General features: G+C 41.5%; 1 protein-coding gene across 3 annotated transcripts in view; it reads left to right on the plus strand.

Moving 5' to 3' along the window:
* The window catches only part of LOC307024093 (glutamate receptor ionotropic, NMDA 2C-like), a 65,650-nt gene extending 46,945 nt beyond the window's left edge, over positions 1–18,705 (plus strand). The window contains exons 9-17 of one of the 3 annotated variants that reach the window (XM_079657910.1): positions 2,820–2,840; positions 3,255–3,423; positions 4,959–5,112; positions 5,600–5,725; positions 6,818–7,047; positions 10,094–10,254; positions 10,781–10,968; positions 12,416–12,648; positions 14,006–18,705. In XM_079657910.1, the coding sequence (XP_079514036.1) occupies positions 2,820–2,840; positions 3,255–3,423; positions 4,959–5,112; positions 5,600–5,725; positions 6,818–7,047; positions 10,094–10,254; positions 10,781–10,968; positions 12,416–12,648; positions 14,006–15,595 (2,872 nt within the window). In that variant the 3' untranslated portion in view covers positions 15,596–18,705. The remainder of the gene's footprint in view (positions 1–2,819; positions 2,841–3,254; positions 3,424–4,958; positions 5,113–5,599; positions 5,726–6,817; positions 7,048–10,093; positions 10,255–10,780; positions 10,969–12,415; positions 12,649–14,005) is intronic. The other 2 variants (XM_079657911.1, XM_079657912.1) reach the window with 2 other exon arrangements.
* The last annotated feature ends 478 nt before the right edge of the window (positions 18,706–19,183 follow it).

The following is a 19,183-nucleotide window of genomic DNA, read 5'->3' on the forward strand; positions in this document are numbered from 1 at the left end:
TTCTGCTGCTGTGCTGTTTGCTTGCCACATAGAGCTTACCAAAGTAATGATAATTTTGGTAATGATAATACCAAAAAAGAAGATAACATTTGGCTTTGTGGCACATTGTCAAACACATGCAAAACAAAATACATCCAGCCGCACATGGAACATTCCTGCATCTTAAGTTCCTTGAATCACATTTATAAATATTTTAAGCACAAAATACGTGTCAAAACATTGATTTATGTCTAAAAATTCTCAAGATTCATACTGCTGTCTTAACTGTCTGTTAAATATAAAGCCGTATTATTGGACAGTTAGCTTAACTTATCATGAAACACAAATCAGAACACAGCTAGCGTGTTTCTGTCCAAAGGTACAAACAATTTGCCTCGTAACCAAATAAGTCCTAGTTGAAGGATTTTCTTTAACCTTTAGACAAAGCCAGGCTAGCTACTAGGGTTAGGGTTAGGGTTAGGGTTAGGGTTAGGGTTATGCTCTTCATGCTAATTTAACAAGCTGCTGGCTGCATCTTCATATAAAACACAAAGATGTAAAACTTCTCGTCTAAGATTGAAAGAAAGTCAATCAAATGTATTAATCAAAATGACAAACTACCTATTTAAATGTAATGTTGACGCAGAATGTTATGTTATGGACTGTGTTGGAACCTTTTATCCAGCAGGTCCCATGATGTGGACCACTATAACTTATATTGAACAATTATATACTTAATGTCTAATTACCTTTTTATCGCATAACAGAAAACAAACAATAGCCTGTAAATGCCATGTTAATTTGCCATTTATTGCGTCCACACGTATCCTTGAGAGTGTGTGTGTGTTAGAGTGTATCAGTTATGCAGATTGCAGAGCTGACCATGGCTGGCACATTAATTATGGAGAGAGATATGTAGCGGCTGTTGTTGGGCGCGATGGCACATTGATTGCCAGTAAAGAAGATTTATTTGTTCAACATGGGGACATCTGTCATAGCATGGGACAATGTTATCCCATCCTTCCCTCTTTCTGTTTCTCTTTCACCATTTCTCTAAGGCTGGCATGTCCTATTTGGAAGTTGACCAACAAACAGGGAGAAGAAGAGAGGCAGAGAGGACTGGCTGCTATATTAATCAGTTAAACTTGCTGTGTGGCCTGAGCAGCTTCCCAGCAGAGCAGATGTTTAGCAAAATTAGAAAAAAAATGTTGTCTTGCTCATTAAAAAATCCTTTTCTTTGGACAGATGATGGCCTCATTCGCCAGAAAGCTGCGTCTACCTCTGTGCTGATTAGGGAGCAGGAATTCTACCCTAAAATGTCTTACTCTACTTAAAAACAAATGATATAGTATGTTTAGGAGCAGAGCTTTGCTGTGTTGCTTCCCACCCACTTTAGGAAAGGGAGGCACGGGAGAACCAGAACCAGGACTGAGCCAGCAGACTGTCTGACCCTGCTGCAGCAAAGTGACTGCTGTTTTGGTCCACTAGGGTCTAATTCATCAGACAATGAATGTTCCTTGAAGTCATTCTAACTATTTTCTGAAACTATTTTCTTTATTTTAAATGATTTTTATATTACCAAAAGTTGTTTAACTTGTTTTAAATCCTATTGCCAAATTGAATGAGCTGGAGGATTTTACAAAACCCTGGATAACAGTTCATTTTTTATGAACTATGCTGATCTTGATAAACTACAAATAAGGTTGAAGAAAGATCTAAGTTATGGCAAGCAATCCATGCTAACAGTTTGAGGAACTAAAACAGTAAAAACCAAAAATGGAGATTCATAACGTCCTGTACTGGCTCTTGGCATTGGGAGTAATTTGTTTGATTAAACTGGATTTCTGCGTGTTCTTTTAGATGGGGGCTCTTCTTTTTTTAATTGCCACCGTCGTGTTTTGACAATAGTTTGCTTGAATATTTTTGAAACAGGAATTTAACATGACAACGTCCCTATTACTGTTTACTGTATTTCCACCTCACCATTCTTAAATTATCACATAGGTGGTGATTACAATTATTTCCTCCTTCTCCTCGTCCTCCTCCATCTTTCTTCCTTTGCTCTCTACGCCCTTTCCCTCCAAACTGAACCCTGTCCTGTCAGGCAGTGTCTGGTTGTTCGCCATGTGTTTCCTGTCTACTGCTCACCTGAGATTCCTCCTCTCTCCGGTCTGACTCCCTCATGGCACTTCCCTCCACGTTGCACTACTTTTTCCAGGCACTTTATGAAGCACACAACACAACTGCTGCTAATCCTCCACGGACACTGTACTACATGTGTGCATGTGTTTGTGTGCCGGGAAGACACGGCCCAATATAAGTCTGTTTGTGATTTGTGTGTATAATGACGACAGGTGGCCAGCTCCTGCAGCAATTAATTAACGCAGTGTTTATCTGAGCTATTGACTCCTGTGAAAGAAGCGAGCCTTTCAAAAACACTTCAAATTTCTCTAAAATGAACTCTTACGCTGTTGAGAATAATCAACTTGAATGTTAATTACTCGTTTGACTCTTTATCATTCATTGTATCCCGCATTTATTCATTCACATGATTTTTTAATGATCTTTTTAAATGCTCTTTGGCTCCTGTGGTAACTAATTGACATGCTGAGGTTATCTTGCACACACACAAACACACACACTAAGTTAAATAACTTACAGACTGAATAGCCCTTGTAAGTTTTAGGCCTCCACTTTGATACTTTGTAGTTTTGTCAATATATTCAATCTGTATGCTTTTAACTTTCATCGTCCTCTGTTTTAATGTCTTGTCATTTTTGATTTGATTATTTCTTCACCATTTTCTGTCTTTCTGCTCTCTTCTTCTACACCCCATTAAGTAGCGAGGACACAGAGATGAAGTAAGTGTCTCTCACATGCTACACACCTTAATGGCCTTTGATTAGAGGCCATCACATTTACTCATGCATCTCTGTCACACTGCCTCTGCCTGTGTCTATGTGTGCTTGTGTGCGTATGTATCTATTCTCTGTCTCCTCCGTCTCCATCGACACCTTGTTAACAGATATTGATTTTAGCTAATGAACCAGCCATTGCCTGCCCTTCACTTCACTGCTGTAGACAATAGTCACTGTCAGAATGAGGGCACACAACTATTTAGCACCCACTCTCTGGAACGAGGCAAAACAACAGCTTAGGTCTAGAAAGCTAAATATAGTCCCAGAGGCCAGACAGGACTTTATTTACCAGAATATGTTGAAAACTATCACTGCGTTTACTGTGTGTGACGCTTCTTGTCCTCATCTTTCTTTCAGTGACATCGGCCACGCGGAGTCCTACACCAAACTGTGCTGTAAGGGCTTCTGCATAGATATCCTGAAGAAACTGTCCCGCACCATCAAGTTCTCATATGACCTCTACTTAGTCACCAATGGAAAACATGGCAAGCTGGTCCGTGGTACTTGGAACGGCATGATTGGGGAGGTAAGACTGAGGGCTGAGCTATTTAAGGAAGGATAAATCCCTGAATGCAGCAGCTGGTGCAGCTGGGATGAGTCGCTTAGTGTTCATCTACAAGGTGCTTTAAAATGTTTATCCATAGATCCAACCCAAATAAATGTAGCTTTGGGCTATGACATGCAACGATTAAATTAGAGGTAAGTGGTGTTTAGCATGCTATAGCTATCACCAAATATTTGCAGTAAACTCAAAGCTGAATCACTCCAAATGAATCCTGGGGTCGAAAAGGACTTAGTATAAAACGATCTACATATATATATTTAAATAGCAAGGAAATAATACAATATCTTTAAAAAAAACGTTCTGTAGCCACGAATTTATGAAAATGTAGTCAAAATACAAAAGCACACAACAAAAGCAAAACATTATTCTAAAGCTGAAATAAATCAATGTTTTTTTGTGCGTTTTCCCACGAATGACATTATTCAAATACAAAATGAATTGGTCAGATGTTGGAAAAGGTTCACGTTAAAAAGTGTCAGGTGTTTTACGTACAGCATTATTTATGTTATGTTGAAATGTTGATGATAAATTAACCGTTGTCACACAGATGAAGTGATATAAGCATTTCAAAGCTGTACAGTTTGGAGATGGCAGTAACGATGCACAGCGTCTGGAGTAACAGCACTGCATGGCGGAGAGAAATTCTTTGATGGGCTTTGGCTTGGTCAGTGGTGTGAGGCCTTGCATGCACATATGGAACAACGCTTTTCTTCCACACAGCGAGCCACATCAAACGCAGATGCATCTGAAAGTGAAGCACCCTGAACAGGTGTTCCTCAGGAGAGCCTTGCTGCTTGTGTTTCTGTTCCTGCAGGCGCTTTGTCAGTCTGTGTGTGTGTGTGTGTGTGTGTGTTTGTGTGTGTGCGTGCGTGCGTGCGCGTGCGTGCGTGTGTGCGTGCGTGTGCGTGCGTGTGTGTGTGTGTGCGTGCGTGCGTGTGTGTGTGTGTGTGTGTGTGTCTTTCTGTCTGTCTGTCTGTCTGTCTGTCTGTCTGTCTGTCTGTCTGTCTGTCTGTCTGTCTGTCTGTCTGTCTGTCTGTCTGTCTGTCTGTCTGAAAGCTTGGATCTAAACACTCCTGAGATGCAGCATGCTCTCTCTCTGATGCTCGGATGATGAGACAAATATTTTTGTATTTCAGCAGACAGTCGTGATAAGAGTCATGCCACAGCCTTACTGTTTGTTAGAGTCATGCCTTACCCTAGACAACTGCATTGCTGCACTGTGGCTTCCACGTCTAAAAAGGATTGCTCATGAAATTCAGAATTTGCTCTCATTTCAGCAACGAAGAGCTTGGCAGCTTGTCCTCCGGGACACAAGGAAGTTGTGATAAAATAAACCCATTCAGGCATATTTTACAGAATTATACAGTCACCAAAATAGTTTGATTCAGATGCAAAATAAAAACAAGAAAAGCATGTTTTTAGACCACTGACTTTTATTAATTCCTCACTATTTTACCACAGTGTTTGAATTCCTTTCTTTGTATTTCTTCTGTCAGGTTTTCTACAGGCGAGCTGACATGGCTATTGGCTCTCTCACTATCAACGAGGAGCGTTCGGAAATAATCGACTTCTCCGTGCCGTTTGTTGAGACGGGCATTAGTGTCATGGTAGCCCGCAGCAATGGCACAGTTTCCCCATCTGCTTTTCTTGGTGAGAAAAAAACGATTGCTTCCTTTAGACCCAATAGTTAGTTGAATCCCATCATAACTTTTCTGTTGTATGATGTACAGTAAGTGTCAGCCAATGTTGCTGCCATCTTCTGCCTCAACACTTTCTCCCAGGTTGGCCTACTTAAACGAGTTCTGTCTCTGCAGACGCTTCAGGAAACTTCCCATTAAGCTTTTATCCCGGCGATAACTGTATCCTACAACTAAATCCCCTTACGTGCCGCACACACACCTAAATCCCTTTTCCAAACCCCAAACAAGAAAATTCAGCACCAAATCCTGAACAGTGTAATTCTGTCTTCTCATCTTCTCATCTTGCTATCCTCCAACCACGTATGGTGACCCCCATCACAGGCCGAGGTTTTGAAGCAGGACGTACAAAAGAGAATTACTTTAATCCTTCATGTTTTTTTCTTTCTCTTCTTCTCCACCTCTTCCTCTTCACCCCCATCTTCCTCCCCCTCCTCCAGAGCCCTACAGTCCAGCAGTTTGGGTCATGATGTTTGTGATGTGCCTGACCGTCGTGGCTGTGACAGTTTTTGTGTTTGAATACTTAAGTCCAGTCGGCTACAACCGCAGTCTGGTCAGCGCCAAAAGTGAGTGTTTAACCTTTTGTTTCACTACATGAGTAAAGTTCATCCTATCGATTTCAATGAATGTATTTATTTTTCTTAATCTGGCATATTTTCCAATGTCTGCTGTATCCTGGGAAAAAATACATCAAAAAATTGCCTCTTCATAGCACTTCACTGTAAGCATGCATGCCCGCCGCTAAATCCAGCCCCGTCCGCATGTCCTGCAATGTTAAGAGTTTCCTACAGGATTTTGGGGAGAGGGCTAATCAATCCCTGAATGCAGCACTGACAGTGTGCCTCGTATCCGGGTCCGAAAGGTCATTTTCTTGTTTTAATTAGCATTGGTCGCCGCGCTAATCGAAGTCTGATTGATGGCGGTGGAACCCTCTGTTGCTGCACATGAGCAACAGTGGCAGAGAGCGATGGAAGCGAGGCTGAAACTGTGAAATTGTTCCGATGTTTGGTAGATCTCGGAAGGGTGTGAGGTGGCTCATGAATACTTCCATGGTGAACAGTAGACATATTTTTGTAACAGCAAAACTTGACCTAAAATCATCAAAAGGAAAGGTGGCCACTCAAACAGCTTTGGTTTAACATTTATATCTACTGTAATTGACAATTTTTTACCAGAAATTGCCCCAACTAAATCAAGACAAAAATCACTAGAAGGAAGTAGGAATTAAATTGTGTGATGATGCTACAAAACAAGAACAAGGACGTGGGGGCTGGATGGCGGGATTGAAAGATACATCTGACTTTGACACAGGTTACCAATATTTGGGGAAAAACATGCATACACAGATGGAAAGTACAAGAAATACTGTTAGGTTCAAGTATGAACCCAAAAATGATCACGATTTCCCGTTTCAATATTAGTGATTCCGACACCGTTTTATAACAATCATGTAAAATGTAATACTGCACTGTAAGTGTTTGTTGCTTATCTGAAGAGGAACCATTTTAATTTGAGACTTGAATCATCGACAATCTTTTTATGATATTCCTCTACAGAGCCTCTTATTTTCTCATTGTTGGCTAAAGATGTCTCAATATTCAAGACCTTTTTTTTGCAGATACAGCCTCTCTGATTCCCTCCTCACTCTGTTCCTTTAGCTCCTGGTGGCCCAACGTTCACCATCGGGAAGTCAGTGTGGCTGCTGTGGGGTATTGTCTTTAACAACTCGGTCCCCATTGAAAACCCCAAAGGAACGACCAGTAAGATCATGGTCCTGGTCTGGGCCTTCTTTGCTGTCATCTTCCTGGCTTCCTACACTGCCAACCTGGCTGCCTTCATGATCCAGGAGCAATATATCGACACAGTGTCTGGGCTTTCTGACAAGAAGGTAAGAGACTGAATAAAAAATACTTAGAATAATAACCTCAGTAATTATGAGGAGGGACGGTTCAGTGAAAGTTCACAGACATACAGAGAGCATGTGGAGCTGTGAGATACCATGTCTTTGTGTTTGAACCCAGCTACATCATCTCCTTTTCTCTCTGTTCATCACTCTGCATCCACTAATAAACCATGAACCGAAGAAAGACAAAAGACTCACTGAAGGCCTTCAAGATGAAGTCAGGTAAAAGGACTTTGTTGTGAAAGCCTCTGTCCTTTTCCTATCAGTGGGGAGCCCAGTAGCATGAATGACTAATCAATTACTGCCTTCTGTCAATACAGATGGTGTCTGAGTCTCCGTTTGTCCTGTCTGTCTTTGGGTCCGTATATCAATATTCCCCCTGTGCCGTCTCCATCTCCCGACTCGCTTACCCTGTTAAAACAAGATGGTGAAATTTCAAGCGCTTAAAAACAGAGAGGAAAAAACAACACCGAGGGACTTTTTCTAATTTTGTGGCGAGCACACACAAACAAACAAACACACACACACACACACACACACACACACACACACACACACACACACACACACACACACACACACACACACACACACACACACACACACACACACACACACACACACACACACACACACACACACACACACACACACACACACACACACACACACACACACACACACACACACACACATATACACATACACATACACATACACATACACATACACATACACATACACATACACATACACACACACATACACATACAAACACTCACTAAACCTAGAAGAGGAGCCTCAGAGGAGCTTTAAAAGAAAGCATTTCATACTTCATAGAAAGTGAAAAACAACACCCCGGCAGGGATCAGCAGCGCCACCTCAGTGATCTGTGGTTGTATTAGCTGACTATATTAACTTTATGCAGATGCTTTTTGTCCTACAGCATAAAGGACTAATATAAATTACCCAGCACAACACAACCTCAGCTGCCCCTTATTTTTGAGATCCTACACGATAGAGGATTAGGCTGGTTTAGGTTGTGGGCTTGCTGGGTTCACTTCTCAGGTTTAAAGGATAAGGCATGTGTTTTTATATATTTTCTATATAGTCAATAGACGGCATGAAAAGATGAAAATCAAGGTGTGTAACCTTCAATACTTTCCAGCTTCCCCCCAGTGACTACCTCCGGTTACAAAGCAGAACTGCGGAAAATCATTAGATGCATAAATAGATATTTTTAAAAACAGAGACCCAATCCATAAGGGACCTGAGGATACTCAGAGCCTGATCTGAATAGACTGAAGATAATTAAATATGATTCAAAGTGCAGTCGACCCAAACAGACAACATAGGGAGGAGTTTGGGGTGGAAGGATGCAAAAACACAGGACTGGAGGCTTTCATTGGTGCCCCGTGTGAAACCAAAAGTCAAGGTTTACTTTTTTGATTTGCCTCCATAACTAAAATAATGAATAAAACATACTTTCAAGCCAAACCGTACTCTTTTTCCTAACCAATAGTTTTTTTTTGTTTTGTTTCAATTTACGATATTAACCATGCACATATTTAGAAATGAGAATTTAAATAATTTGTCTGAAAATGTATTGATAATGCAGTTAAAAATTCTGCCTTTTGACCACTCAGGAAGTCTTTTTAGCTAAGCCGTGGTAGCGCGATCCCAACACAACGCAATATTTATGTTCAATAAAGACTGACACATATCTACTTAATTTGTTCCCCCATCACTTACATTGAATTTCCTTTTCCAAGAATTCCCTTTCCCGCCAGGAGCAGGGACAATTACAATAATATTGTCATTGTTAAAATCTTGAAATGAGTATTGTAATAAGATAGATTTGAAAAAAAAGACTCATCCTTTAATTTCTATTCTCACATCTGACTTAATTGCTTTTGTTAGGACAGCTAATTATCAAAAAACTAAAAGATGTATAGAATCTCAACTAAATCCATTAGAGTTGCAGCTGAAGAGTGATTATATAACTCACATGCACACACCCACTCACAAACTCACAGTTTTGATTGGCCCATTCATTTTCGCACGGCTCAAAAGCTCAATGCCGCATACGAGATGAATAGATCTTTCCTGTTTACAGTCTAATTGAGCTCTAACAGACGTATTTGTGCTTCATCCTGCATTCATACGTTAGCTTGTGAAATGCAGCTTCAATCGGGTACAGATTGAGCTGGATCATCTGTTGGCAGTAAAATGATTCTAACAGATGTAATCAAACGGAGGTGAGCTGAGCGGTGTACTGGCCATTCAAACAGCATTGAGTTTGGCTGCTGATTAAATCACCCATGGAAACAAATTGGAATGACTCTAAAATGGATTTCATTTAACTGAGTAGTCCCTCGTCCTCTTTACTCCTCTCCAAACCATTTCTTCATTCCGGTCCCGTTTTTGCTCGTCTGTGTTTTGCTTTCTTCTTTGTTTTCCTTTTTATTCGTATTTTCTCCATTTTCTTTCCCCTTTCCTCCTCACTTCCTCTTCTTCTTTCCTTTATTCATTTATCGTCTTCTCCTTGCCTTCATTACATTTTCTCATCTCTTCTGATTACCTTTCCACTTTACTTTCCTTTCTTCTTTTCTTTTTTCCTTTTTCTTCCACTCATCTCATCTTTTTCTCCCGTTCACACTTCTCCTCTTCTACTTTCCTTTCCTTTCTCCTTTTTCTCCCCTCTTATCCTTTTTGGTCTTTCGTTCTTTGCTCTCTGACTATTTAATTATCCCTATCCTCTGTCCTTCTTCTCCTCTGTTTCCTCCCCTTTTCCTCTTGTTCTGCCTTCTTTTGTGTCATCTTCTTCTTGCCCCCATCTTCCCCTATTCTGCTATCGCTGCCTTCAGTCTCTCTCCTCTCCTTTCATTTTATCCCCACTCCCTTCTGTCTCTCTCCCCCTTGTCCCTACCAAACTTCTTCTCTTACTTCCCTCTATTTTCGTGTCTCCTTCTCCTCATCTCTCATATCTTCTCCCCCCTTTCCTTTCCTCTCATCCCGTGTCTTCCTACAGTTCCAGAAACCACATGAGCATTATCCTCCTTTTCGCTTTGGGACGGTCCCGAACGGGAGCACAGAGAGGAACATCCGCAGCAACTACCCCGACATGCACATGCACATGATGAAATACAACCAGAAGGGGGTGGAAGAAGCTCTAGAAAGCCTGAAGACTGGGTACAGTCTTACTAACTTTTTAACTTTGTTACACAATTAAGATAAGAGGCTATTTTTAAATGACCCTCCTGCTAGTGAAGATCTGAGACGCATATCACAAGTCATTATGATAATCATTTGGGTGACGCAACAGAGATTTGATCCTTTGTGATGTAGCATTTATTTGTGAACAGGCCGATTTGATGGGTGTATTTTTAGATTAAAACAAATCAAGCCTAGTGCAGTTTACTTTGTATAAAAAAGAGCTGTCAAACATTAAATCTTCACTTATAACCAGTTGAAAACATTTGAAGTTATTTTAACCATATTGAGCATTAAACATTTTGTACACTCAGTAAAACCTCTCACATGCATGGTCCCCGGAGCATAGGTATACACCATTTGTATTGAATGGTTTGAGTATAAATCCACTAATACTGAAGACTTCTTTAGGACAGACATACAAATCTAACATGTGTGTAAGACACTATTACACTTTTTAGGAGCTAAACCTTTTCTCAGACAAAGACGCTTTATTGTGATGCAGGAAACTGGACGCTTTCATCTACGACGCTGCCGTTTTGAACTATATGGCCGGGAAGGACGAGGGCTGCAAGCTGGTGACCATTGGCAGTGGGAAAGTATTTGCCACCACAGGATACGGCATCGCTCTGCAGAAGAACACCCGCTGGAAGCGTCTTATTGACCTGGCTCTGCTGCAGTTCCTTGGAGACGGTGATCCATACCTTATAATATATAACACACAATCCTTGACTGAAGACACTCTCGCACTGTACACTTTGCAGTATTTTATCTGTTTGTGTTGTTCTTCTCTGGCTGACACTCTGTATGTGATCTGTTGAACTGGCTTCAGTCCAGTTCAGTGTTTGCTGTGTCAGCAGGGAAGTGGGCTTACAGGGAAGAGTTAATATCCTGGAGAACAGCAGGGAGTGTTAGAGATACGATTATCTCCATTACACACACACACACACACACACACACACACACACACACACACACACACACACACACACACACACACACACACACACACACACACACACACACACACACACACACACACACACTAGTTTGCTTCCTACCTATATATACACAAACACGCTCACCATGAGGGTGGAATTAATATCCTCCGCTCCTCTGGGAGCTTAAGAGCACCCCACACACTCTTGCCGAGCTTTCAGGGATGATTTAAGAAAAAGTGTCTTTGTTATCACCATATGCTGACTGAGAGGGAAAATAGGCCTTGCTCCCTGAAGGCCGCTGTGGAGAACGCAGCCCAAGAGGTGGCCACCTGTTCAGAGGGCTGGAGGAATAGCTTATGGTGCAATGAAGCTTGAGGAAATGGTGTTCAAGTGCTGTAAATTATTCTCATTTAAAATGTGCTTTGTTTGTGTGTTGGGATTCCTCAACACTTCATTGTAGTGTGCAGCCAGAAAGACCCTTTTCAAGTACAAATTATTTATGTTTTTGCAATCATTTTATACACAATTCCCCAAATGGCAGAATATGGATCAGTCAGGTTGATAATGTTGGAGTACTGACTTTTAGCTCATTTTGTTCAGTTTGTGTACAGTTGAAGTCCCGCAGTGTTCTGACAATGGAGCAGGAAAAAGAGCAGAACTGAATGTGTCTTATCTGCCAAGTCTCGCCAATTTTGTCACCTGACCTCATGGAAGGTAGTGAAAAGCGTTCCTATCATCAGACAATTGAATACTGTTGTATGAATGATTTAGTTTGAAAGAAAAAACACTGTACAAGGTCGATACATCAGTTTTCCCTATTACATTAGCTTTTAATTTCTTTGACTTTGGCTGACATGAAGCCTTGATTTTGCTTTGATTTTATGGGCCCATGTGCATATTTTTGGATATTTTCTGTGTTTCTAAGTCATACTTATGACTTGGATGTTGACATGGGGGATACCAGGGTAGGATCAACAAAGAAAAAAAATAGAAAAAGAAAATAAGAAGATGGCTGCCACTCAAGCCACTACAAGGATTTTAGCCCCCGATATTAAATAATACCCAATATTAACCATGATCTTCACGATATTCATCTTGATTGTAAGCTATCATATATCTTACTCCTTATTACTCTGACCAGTCATCTCATATACGTTTTCTTCTCCCCCCTCTACTCTTATAAACCTACTTCCCTCCAGGAGACACGCAGCGCTTGGAGACGGTGTGGTTGTCGGGCATCTGTCAGAACGAGAAGAACGAAGTGATGAGCAGCAAGCTGGACATTGACAACATGGCGGGAGTTTTCTACATGCTGCTCGTGGCCATGGGCCTCAGCATGCTGGTCTTTGCCTGGGAACACTTGCTCTACTGGAAACTGAGACACTCCCTCCGCAAGTCTCGCAAACTTGACTACATGTTGGCCATCAGTAGGGTGAGATATGCAAATAAGTCATTTGATTGATAAGATTTCGTTTTCTCACTTGGGTAGCTTGTCGTCTTATGGAGTACCGGTTGGTTTGATTTTGAGTGCTTGTTCATTGGGAGAAATGACTGATTACTGATTCCTAAAGTGGTTATTTAGTTTGTGAAAAGCGTATTGGCTGGCTGAAATTGGATTGGTTAAGTAACAGCTCTGTTGAGTGATTGAAAGATTGGCTGGTTGATTATTTTTTACTGTTAAGTGGTTGCTTTCTTGTTTGCAGTGATATGTTATTTTAAATTAAGTGGATTTTATGTGATGATGAATAAGTGAAAATGTATGTGTATTTGCATGTCATTACATTGTATCATTAGCAGGCCTTGTTAAAATATTAGCTAACATATCACTGCATCGTTATTAAAAATAAGAGGGGAGAGTAGAGATAAATGGTAAAGAAAATAAGCACTAATTCTGGTGTTTACTCTTAGCATTTAACTCAAATTGCTCAATGTTAATTTGCAATTAGCCTTAATCAGTGCCTGGTTTGTTGATACCGTTGTTTGGGACTGTGGCCATTGAGGCATAAAAAGCTCCGGCTGAAGATGCAGCCAGGGAAATGTCTACGGACACCAGCCTCTGTGCTCCCTTACTGTGTAATTACACTATTGTGCCTGGATCGGGGATTTATCAGATTAACGGCCAAATGACTATCTGATCATTAATCCGTGCGGGCTGGCCCCAAGGGCCAAATTAAATATGTCTCTTTCAGGATCTCCCAGCCAACTGTAAGCAGAGAGCAGTCATGGGATTTGGATGTGTGTGTGTGTGTGTGTGTGTGTGTGTGTGTGTGTGTGTGTGTGTGTGTGTGTGTGTGTGTGTGTGTGTGTGTGTGTGTGTGTGTGTGTGTGTGTGTGTGTGTGTGTGTGTGTGTGTGTGTGTGTGTGTGTGTGTGTGTGTGTGTGTGTGTGTGTGTGTGTGTGTGTGTGTGTGCGTATGTGTGTGTAGCAATCCCCTCAGCTTAAACAGTTTTTCTTTGACTCCCGGGAGAATGCATAATACATTTGTGACTAAGTGCCTCAGTGATGAAATGAGATATTAATGAAATCAGTTTTTTATTAAACTGCTACTGGGGTTTTTATTAGTTAGGAGGTGGAACGTAACTTTGAAACGCACAAATTGGTTGAAATTTCTTCTGTGAAATTGTCCCCTAAGGAGTGCTAGGTTGATTCAAGGTTAAACTGTTTGTAGCTAACTATTGATTTAATTCCAAATAACAAGGGGATTTATACTCTACTTCTTTTTCTCTTGTCTGTTTTCCACCTCTTGTTCCATCCTCTTTCTTTCTTTATCATTCTGTTTCGTCTCTCAGGGTATTTATAGTTGTTTCAAGGGAGTAGAGGAACCTGGGCGTTCATCTGGTTTGGCCAAACCTGACCTAACCTCCAACTACGCTCAACAAAACATGCTTAAGATGCTTCGCACTGCCAAGGACCTGGTCTCCACTGCCAATGTTGAGACGTCTCTGGACCACGCCACCAAGACCATAGAGCATTTGAGTCGTCATGGCGGCAGCTTGCCTGTTCGTATTCCACAAGTCGCCACGGAGACTGTACCAGGAGGATTTGCCTATATTACGGAGAATCACTGCCCACTAACCCCACCTTTGACCGCTGTTACCTCTCTGAAACTCCAGAGGGGTGTGACCAGGCCAACACCACTACGCTACACGCTCCCAACTCGCTCTTCTTCATGTCTGTATGACCGGCCACTTCCTGTGTCCAGCCTCAGTAGCCCCCATCTGGCTATGGGTGAACCACTCCCTCATCAGCACCGTCACCACTACCAGACCACAGGTAGACTCTATGTAGACCCCCATCCTCACTCACCCTTCATCCCCTACAATGATCTCCAACTACCTGACATCTACGCATCTCACCCGGTCTCCCCGCATCAAAACCAGCAAGTCCATGAGGGCTTCTCCAGACGGAAAAGAAGATCTAAAAGTTTCCAGTGTGAGGATGGGAATGTAGAAGGGAGAAAACACAGGGACCAGGAAAAGAGCAACATAAGCCCCGTCTATCTGAGTGAGCTCAAAGCCAACCACCTCCAAGAAAACCACATCTCCGCCCCCAGCGTTGACTACATGTACTCAGAAGAGGTGAAGTGTCCGCGGGTAGAGAACTACGGCTCCTGGCCCCCGGAGGACATGTTGCTCAGAGGTAGACGAAGGCACCGCCGCCCGTCATTCCTTAAAGCAACGTGGGGCAGCGAGCAGATACGTCAGATGGAGGAATCCCTGTCATCCCTGTCCAGCCAATCACAATCTGCCCTGCCGGACCTGTTCCCATGCATGCTTACTCAGACCGCACCTGCAAAGCCCTACAACCCTGCCCAACTTCGAAACAACCTGTGCCTCCCACGGAACCAGGCCTACCTCCACATAAGAGAGGACCATAGGAGGCCTAATGGGCGTAAAGGCCAGAGAATGCGCTACTCCCACTCCGCCCACCTCCCGACATACGGAGAGGCAGTGCAACATGGCAGTGGTTTAGGGCGGGGGATGGTACGCAGAGCCACCAGCTTGCTTAGCAGACAATATGCCCACTACCTGAACTCTTATCCTGGACTACCGCTCTACCACGGCCCCCTAGACCTGCAGCACCACAGGCAGGCCTCCAGCAGTCCAGTATGCCAGCTGCTGGCTTGTGGTGGTGGGAGATGTGGAAGCCAGCGGGCTCTGCTGTACCAGGACAGTCTATACGGAGCCTATGGCATCTATCAGGGATCCCAGACTGGATCAGAGGCCCTAGCAAGTCAGCGAGCAGGGGGTCAGTCTGCAGGGGGTCAGCCTGCAGGGGGTCAGCCTGCAGGGGGTCAGCCTGCAGGGGGTCAGCCTGCGGGGAGCCCCTGCGTACTTCGTCCCTGGCGGCGGGTTTCCAGTCTTGAGTCTGAGGTCTAATGGGAAACCAAAATAACCTTAGAAGATAGATACTGTGGAATATCAGAGAACAGGACTCTTAAAGATGGCCACTGTTGAGAGGGGGAAGTGCTAAGATATATGAAAAGTGGAAAAGTTATAACTTGAAGTAATTGTTGATTTTTTACGTGACTTTGTGTGGTAAAGAATAGAAGTTTGGGTCAGCAGATTTTATAGATGTTTAGGACTTTTTTGATGTATACTGTACTACAATAAGATAAGAAAACTGCACAGTACCGATTTAACCTTGAGACAGTTGTGTAAAGCTGTGGGTGGGCAGGTTTTACGTACTTGCTACTTTCCTACAATGCTTGTGTTTTCTGTGCTTCAATGTGCACTAAGATTTACAACAGTCCAGGGTGTTGGCGCATGGTTAATCTATAACCAGAGTTTTCATGCCATGTGTATGTTGTACATATTTTATTGTGGGTGGTTGGGATTCAGTCTTGGTTGTTGTTAAGTAGATTAACCTCTTACAACAAGGGTGAAATAGTGAAGGGAACAAGGGATTGTGATTATGAATACCGCCACCAAAAACAAGCAGCCACTGTAGCAAAACATTGTGAAGATGAACATGTGAAGAGTTTAATTCCAAAATAACACATTAAGGAAACACAAACTTGACCAAGACAAGGGACAACCGTAGTTTTCTAGAATTCATTTATTTTTGAGACATCTGTTAACATTTCAGGTGACTTCTTAATATATTTATAATATTATGGAACTAAACCCTTCTTCAAATCGTCATATATAGGGAATAATGACAGGTAGCAGTGACTTTGTCGAAGCAGTCCATATGAACACAATCTGTAAATTGATGAAGGTATTGGGAAAGCACTGAGCAGCACTTGGTGTGTTAAACCATTTGTGTTCCTCACTGAATTTCAGTAGGAGGCTGCAGTACAGCACAACATCACAAAGGGCCTCACAATAAGAATAAATCATTTAAATAATATATCAATATAGAGAAGTCTTATTTGAGACTGGTTAGTGTCATATTCATGTATTCTACATATGATAGGAATTTATTGTCACTCTTTAAACATTTCTAATCACATTTTAGCACAATTTTCATTTTTGTAAGGTTATTGCCGATTTACTTTAATATTTGTCATCACTGTATTAACTCTATCAGTTGGCCTATATTACGATTTTTTCTCATTTCCACTCTTTTATATTCCCCTGTCATCCCTGTTTTCCCCAACTCCTCTTACTTTTAAATGATCAGATTTGAATGAGGTAATGAAAGCTATTCTAGTATCTATATTACCTAGCTCCCTCACCCTGTAATGAACCACTTAGACCAATTAAAGAGCCTTTTTGGATGAACATGCACATGTGCCTCTTCTTTGTGGAGCCTTTATCTTTTGGTCTATACCTACTTTGTAGAGATAAATATTACTTTATGAAAACTCAGAGTCTTAAAGCAACCGCCCGACGCTTTGGGAAAAACATGTATTTACTTTTTAGATGGGAACAATTGTTACCACTCCAATGTCTGTGTTGTAATTTTGAATCTACAGCCAGTTAACAGATTGAAGTCTTTGTTTGGGACTTTTGTATTAAACACACTTAATACACTGTTAATGTGCTAGAAGGTGAATTTTAGGCAGAGTGAGCCTAACTGTTTCCCCCTTATTTCCAGTCTTTATGATAAGCTAAGCTAACCCTAACGATCTTTTGTCTGCAGCTTTTTATTTACCACACAGTTGTGAGGGGTATGGATCTTCTTGGATTGAAGAGATGGAAAATAAATCATAAAGTGGCACAGTACTTGAAAATGATGGTCTGGATGATGATCAAAGCCCTCTTCTCCAGTCTCGTCATATGGAGGTCAGTCATCTGCTGCTGCATCCTGGAGGAATATGCTTCTGGGGTTTGGTTCACATGTCAGCTGGCGACTGACAGAAAAAAGAGATTGCACCAAGTGGTGAAAGTGTTATTCTTTTTCTTGAAATCTTTTGAACTTTTAACAAGATTTCTGTCAGGCTTGTTGAACCTGACAGAGCAGCAGTGAGGACGTATCTTTAAACTTCGTCAGCGCTCGGCTGAAGCAAGTTTAAGGAAAGATAAGCTACTATTCCAAGGTGACCTGTTGCCATGGCAATTACTCTCAATCTCTATATGCTGTTGTCATGACGAGATAAGACTCCATTCAATAGGCCAGATGAGTAATGTCGGAGAGTCCAAACATTGAGCGCTTAGATTTTTCCATTACTCTCTGCTTTGTTACTGGAACATTGCCTTAGATTGGATCATAATATTATTTAATCCTCCGCTGCTGCTGATCCTATATTTTATTTTAGTTCAAGGTAATTGGACTTCTTTTCATCCCTGAAGAGCAGAAAGGGGCTCAGCATGTCTTGGTTATCAAGACATCATTGTTGGCCCAACATACAGCGCAGATATCCTGCCTGGAACAGGTAGATTTTGTATCTTTTTGTGGATGGCAGGAAGGAATGTATGGAAAAAAGTAAAATGGGTCAACACTATTGACATCTTCTGCTTTTAGTGGTGAGAAACATAGACTGAACTGTTATAAAAATGAAACAATTCTGAATATGTTTAAACCTGCTATTTATAGAGGTAAGATTAAATAGAACAAACTCCTCTAACATTTTAACAGGGCAAAGGAAAGTGACATAACACCCAACTTCATATTTAAACTGATTGGTCTTTTCAAATAACCAAACACTCATACTCAAAGTTGAAATGAATGCACTGTATATCAAGAGCTAAAGGTAAAGAAAAAATGAGACCCTATTTATAAATATCTTACCTACAGAAATAATGACTTGGTTTATTGTGAGCTCCCTTGAGCACTTCTGTAAGTACAACCACAACCATACCCTGTATGCACACAATATTTACACAGGCTATAGTATGAAGCAGTATGAAATGATGACAGTCAAGGTTAAAGGCATTCTGCATGTTTAATATATATGTTTCATTGTCATGATGACAAGAAAAGAAAATATTTCCATGTGGCACCTGGAAGAGGATGCATTCATGAACTGTGGTTTCCCCCTCTATTACATACTAATCATCCTGTGGAGCTTATCCCTGCTGCTCCAGGTTAGAAGAGGAAGTCATTCATTTTTACAGCCATTAGACTGGGACCACTGTCTACAGCTGGGTCTTTATGTCCAGCTGTCACATGTTTCTATAATATGTCTGCGTTTTAAATTCATGAACTCATGGGGGGGGGGGGGTGTTCACTTGGTTAGGTATTGGCTAATGGTTAAAGAAGCCAAAACATCGTTATGACATCATAAAGTGTTTCAAGGGTTGTTATATAAATGGATCAGGACAAAAAGTGAGGGAATCTTTTTTCCCGAAACGTTCAGAATCTCTTTACACAAAGGGGACATATGTTTATGTATAAAAGACGTGAAAAAGTGGATTTTGCATAATAGGTGACCTTTAGGTATTACTGCCATTCATTATCCCCAAAAAACATGAATGAAGTGCCTTTCACACATGCAGTCTATCCCTAAAATGTGCAGAGGCATTTCCAACATAGTGTCAAAAGTGAATGGGAGAAGAAGATATTAAAGTAAACTGTACATA

This window comes from Notothenia rossii (assembly GCF_949606895.1).
Source record: "Notothenia rossii genome assembly, chromosome: 11".
In the NCBI taxonomy this organism is placed as follows: Eukaryota; Metazoa; Chordata; class Actinopteri; order Perciformes; family Nototheniidae; genus Notothenia; species Notothenia rossii.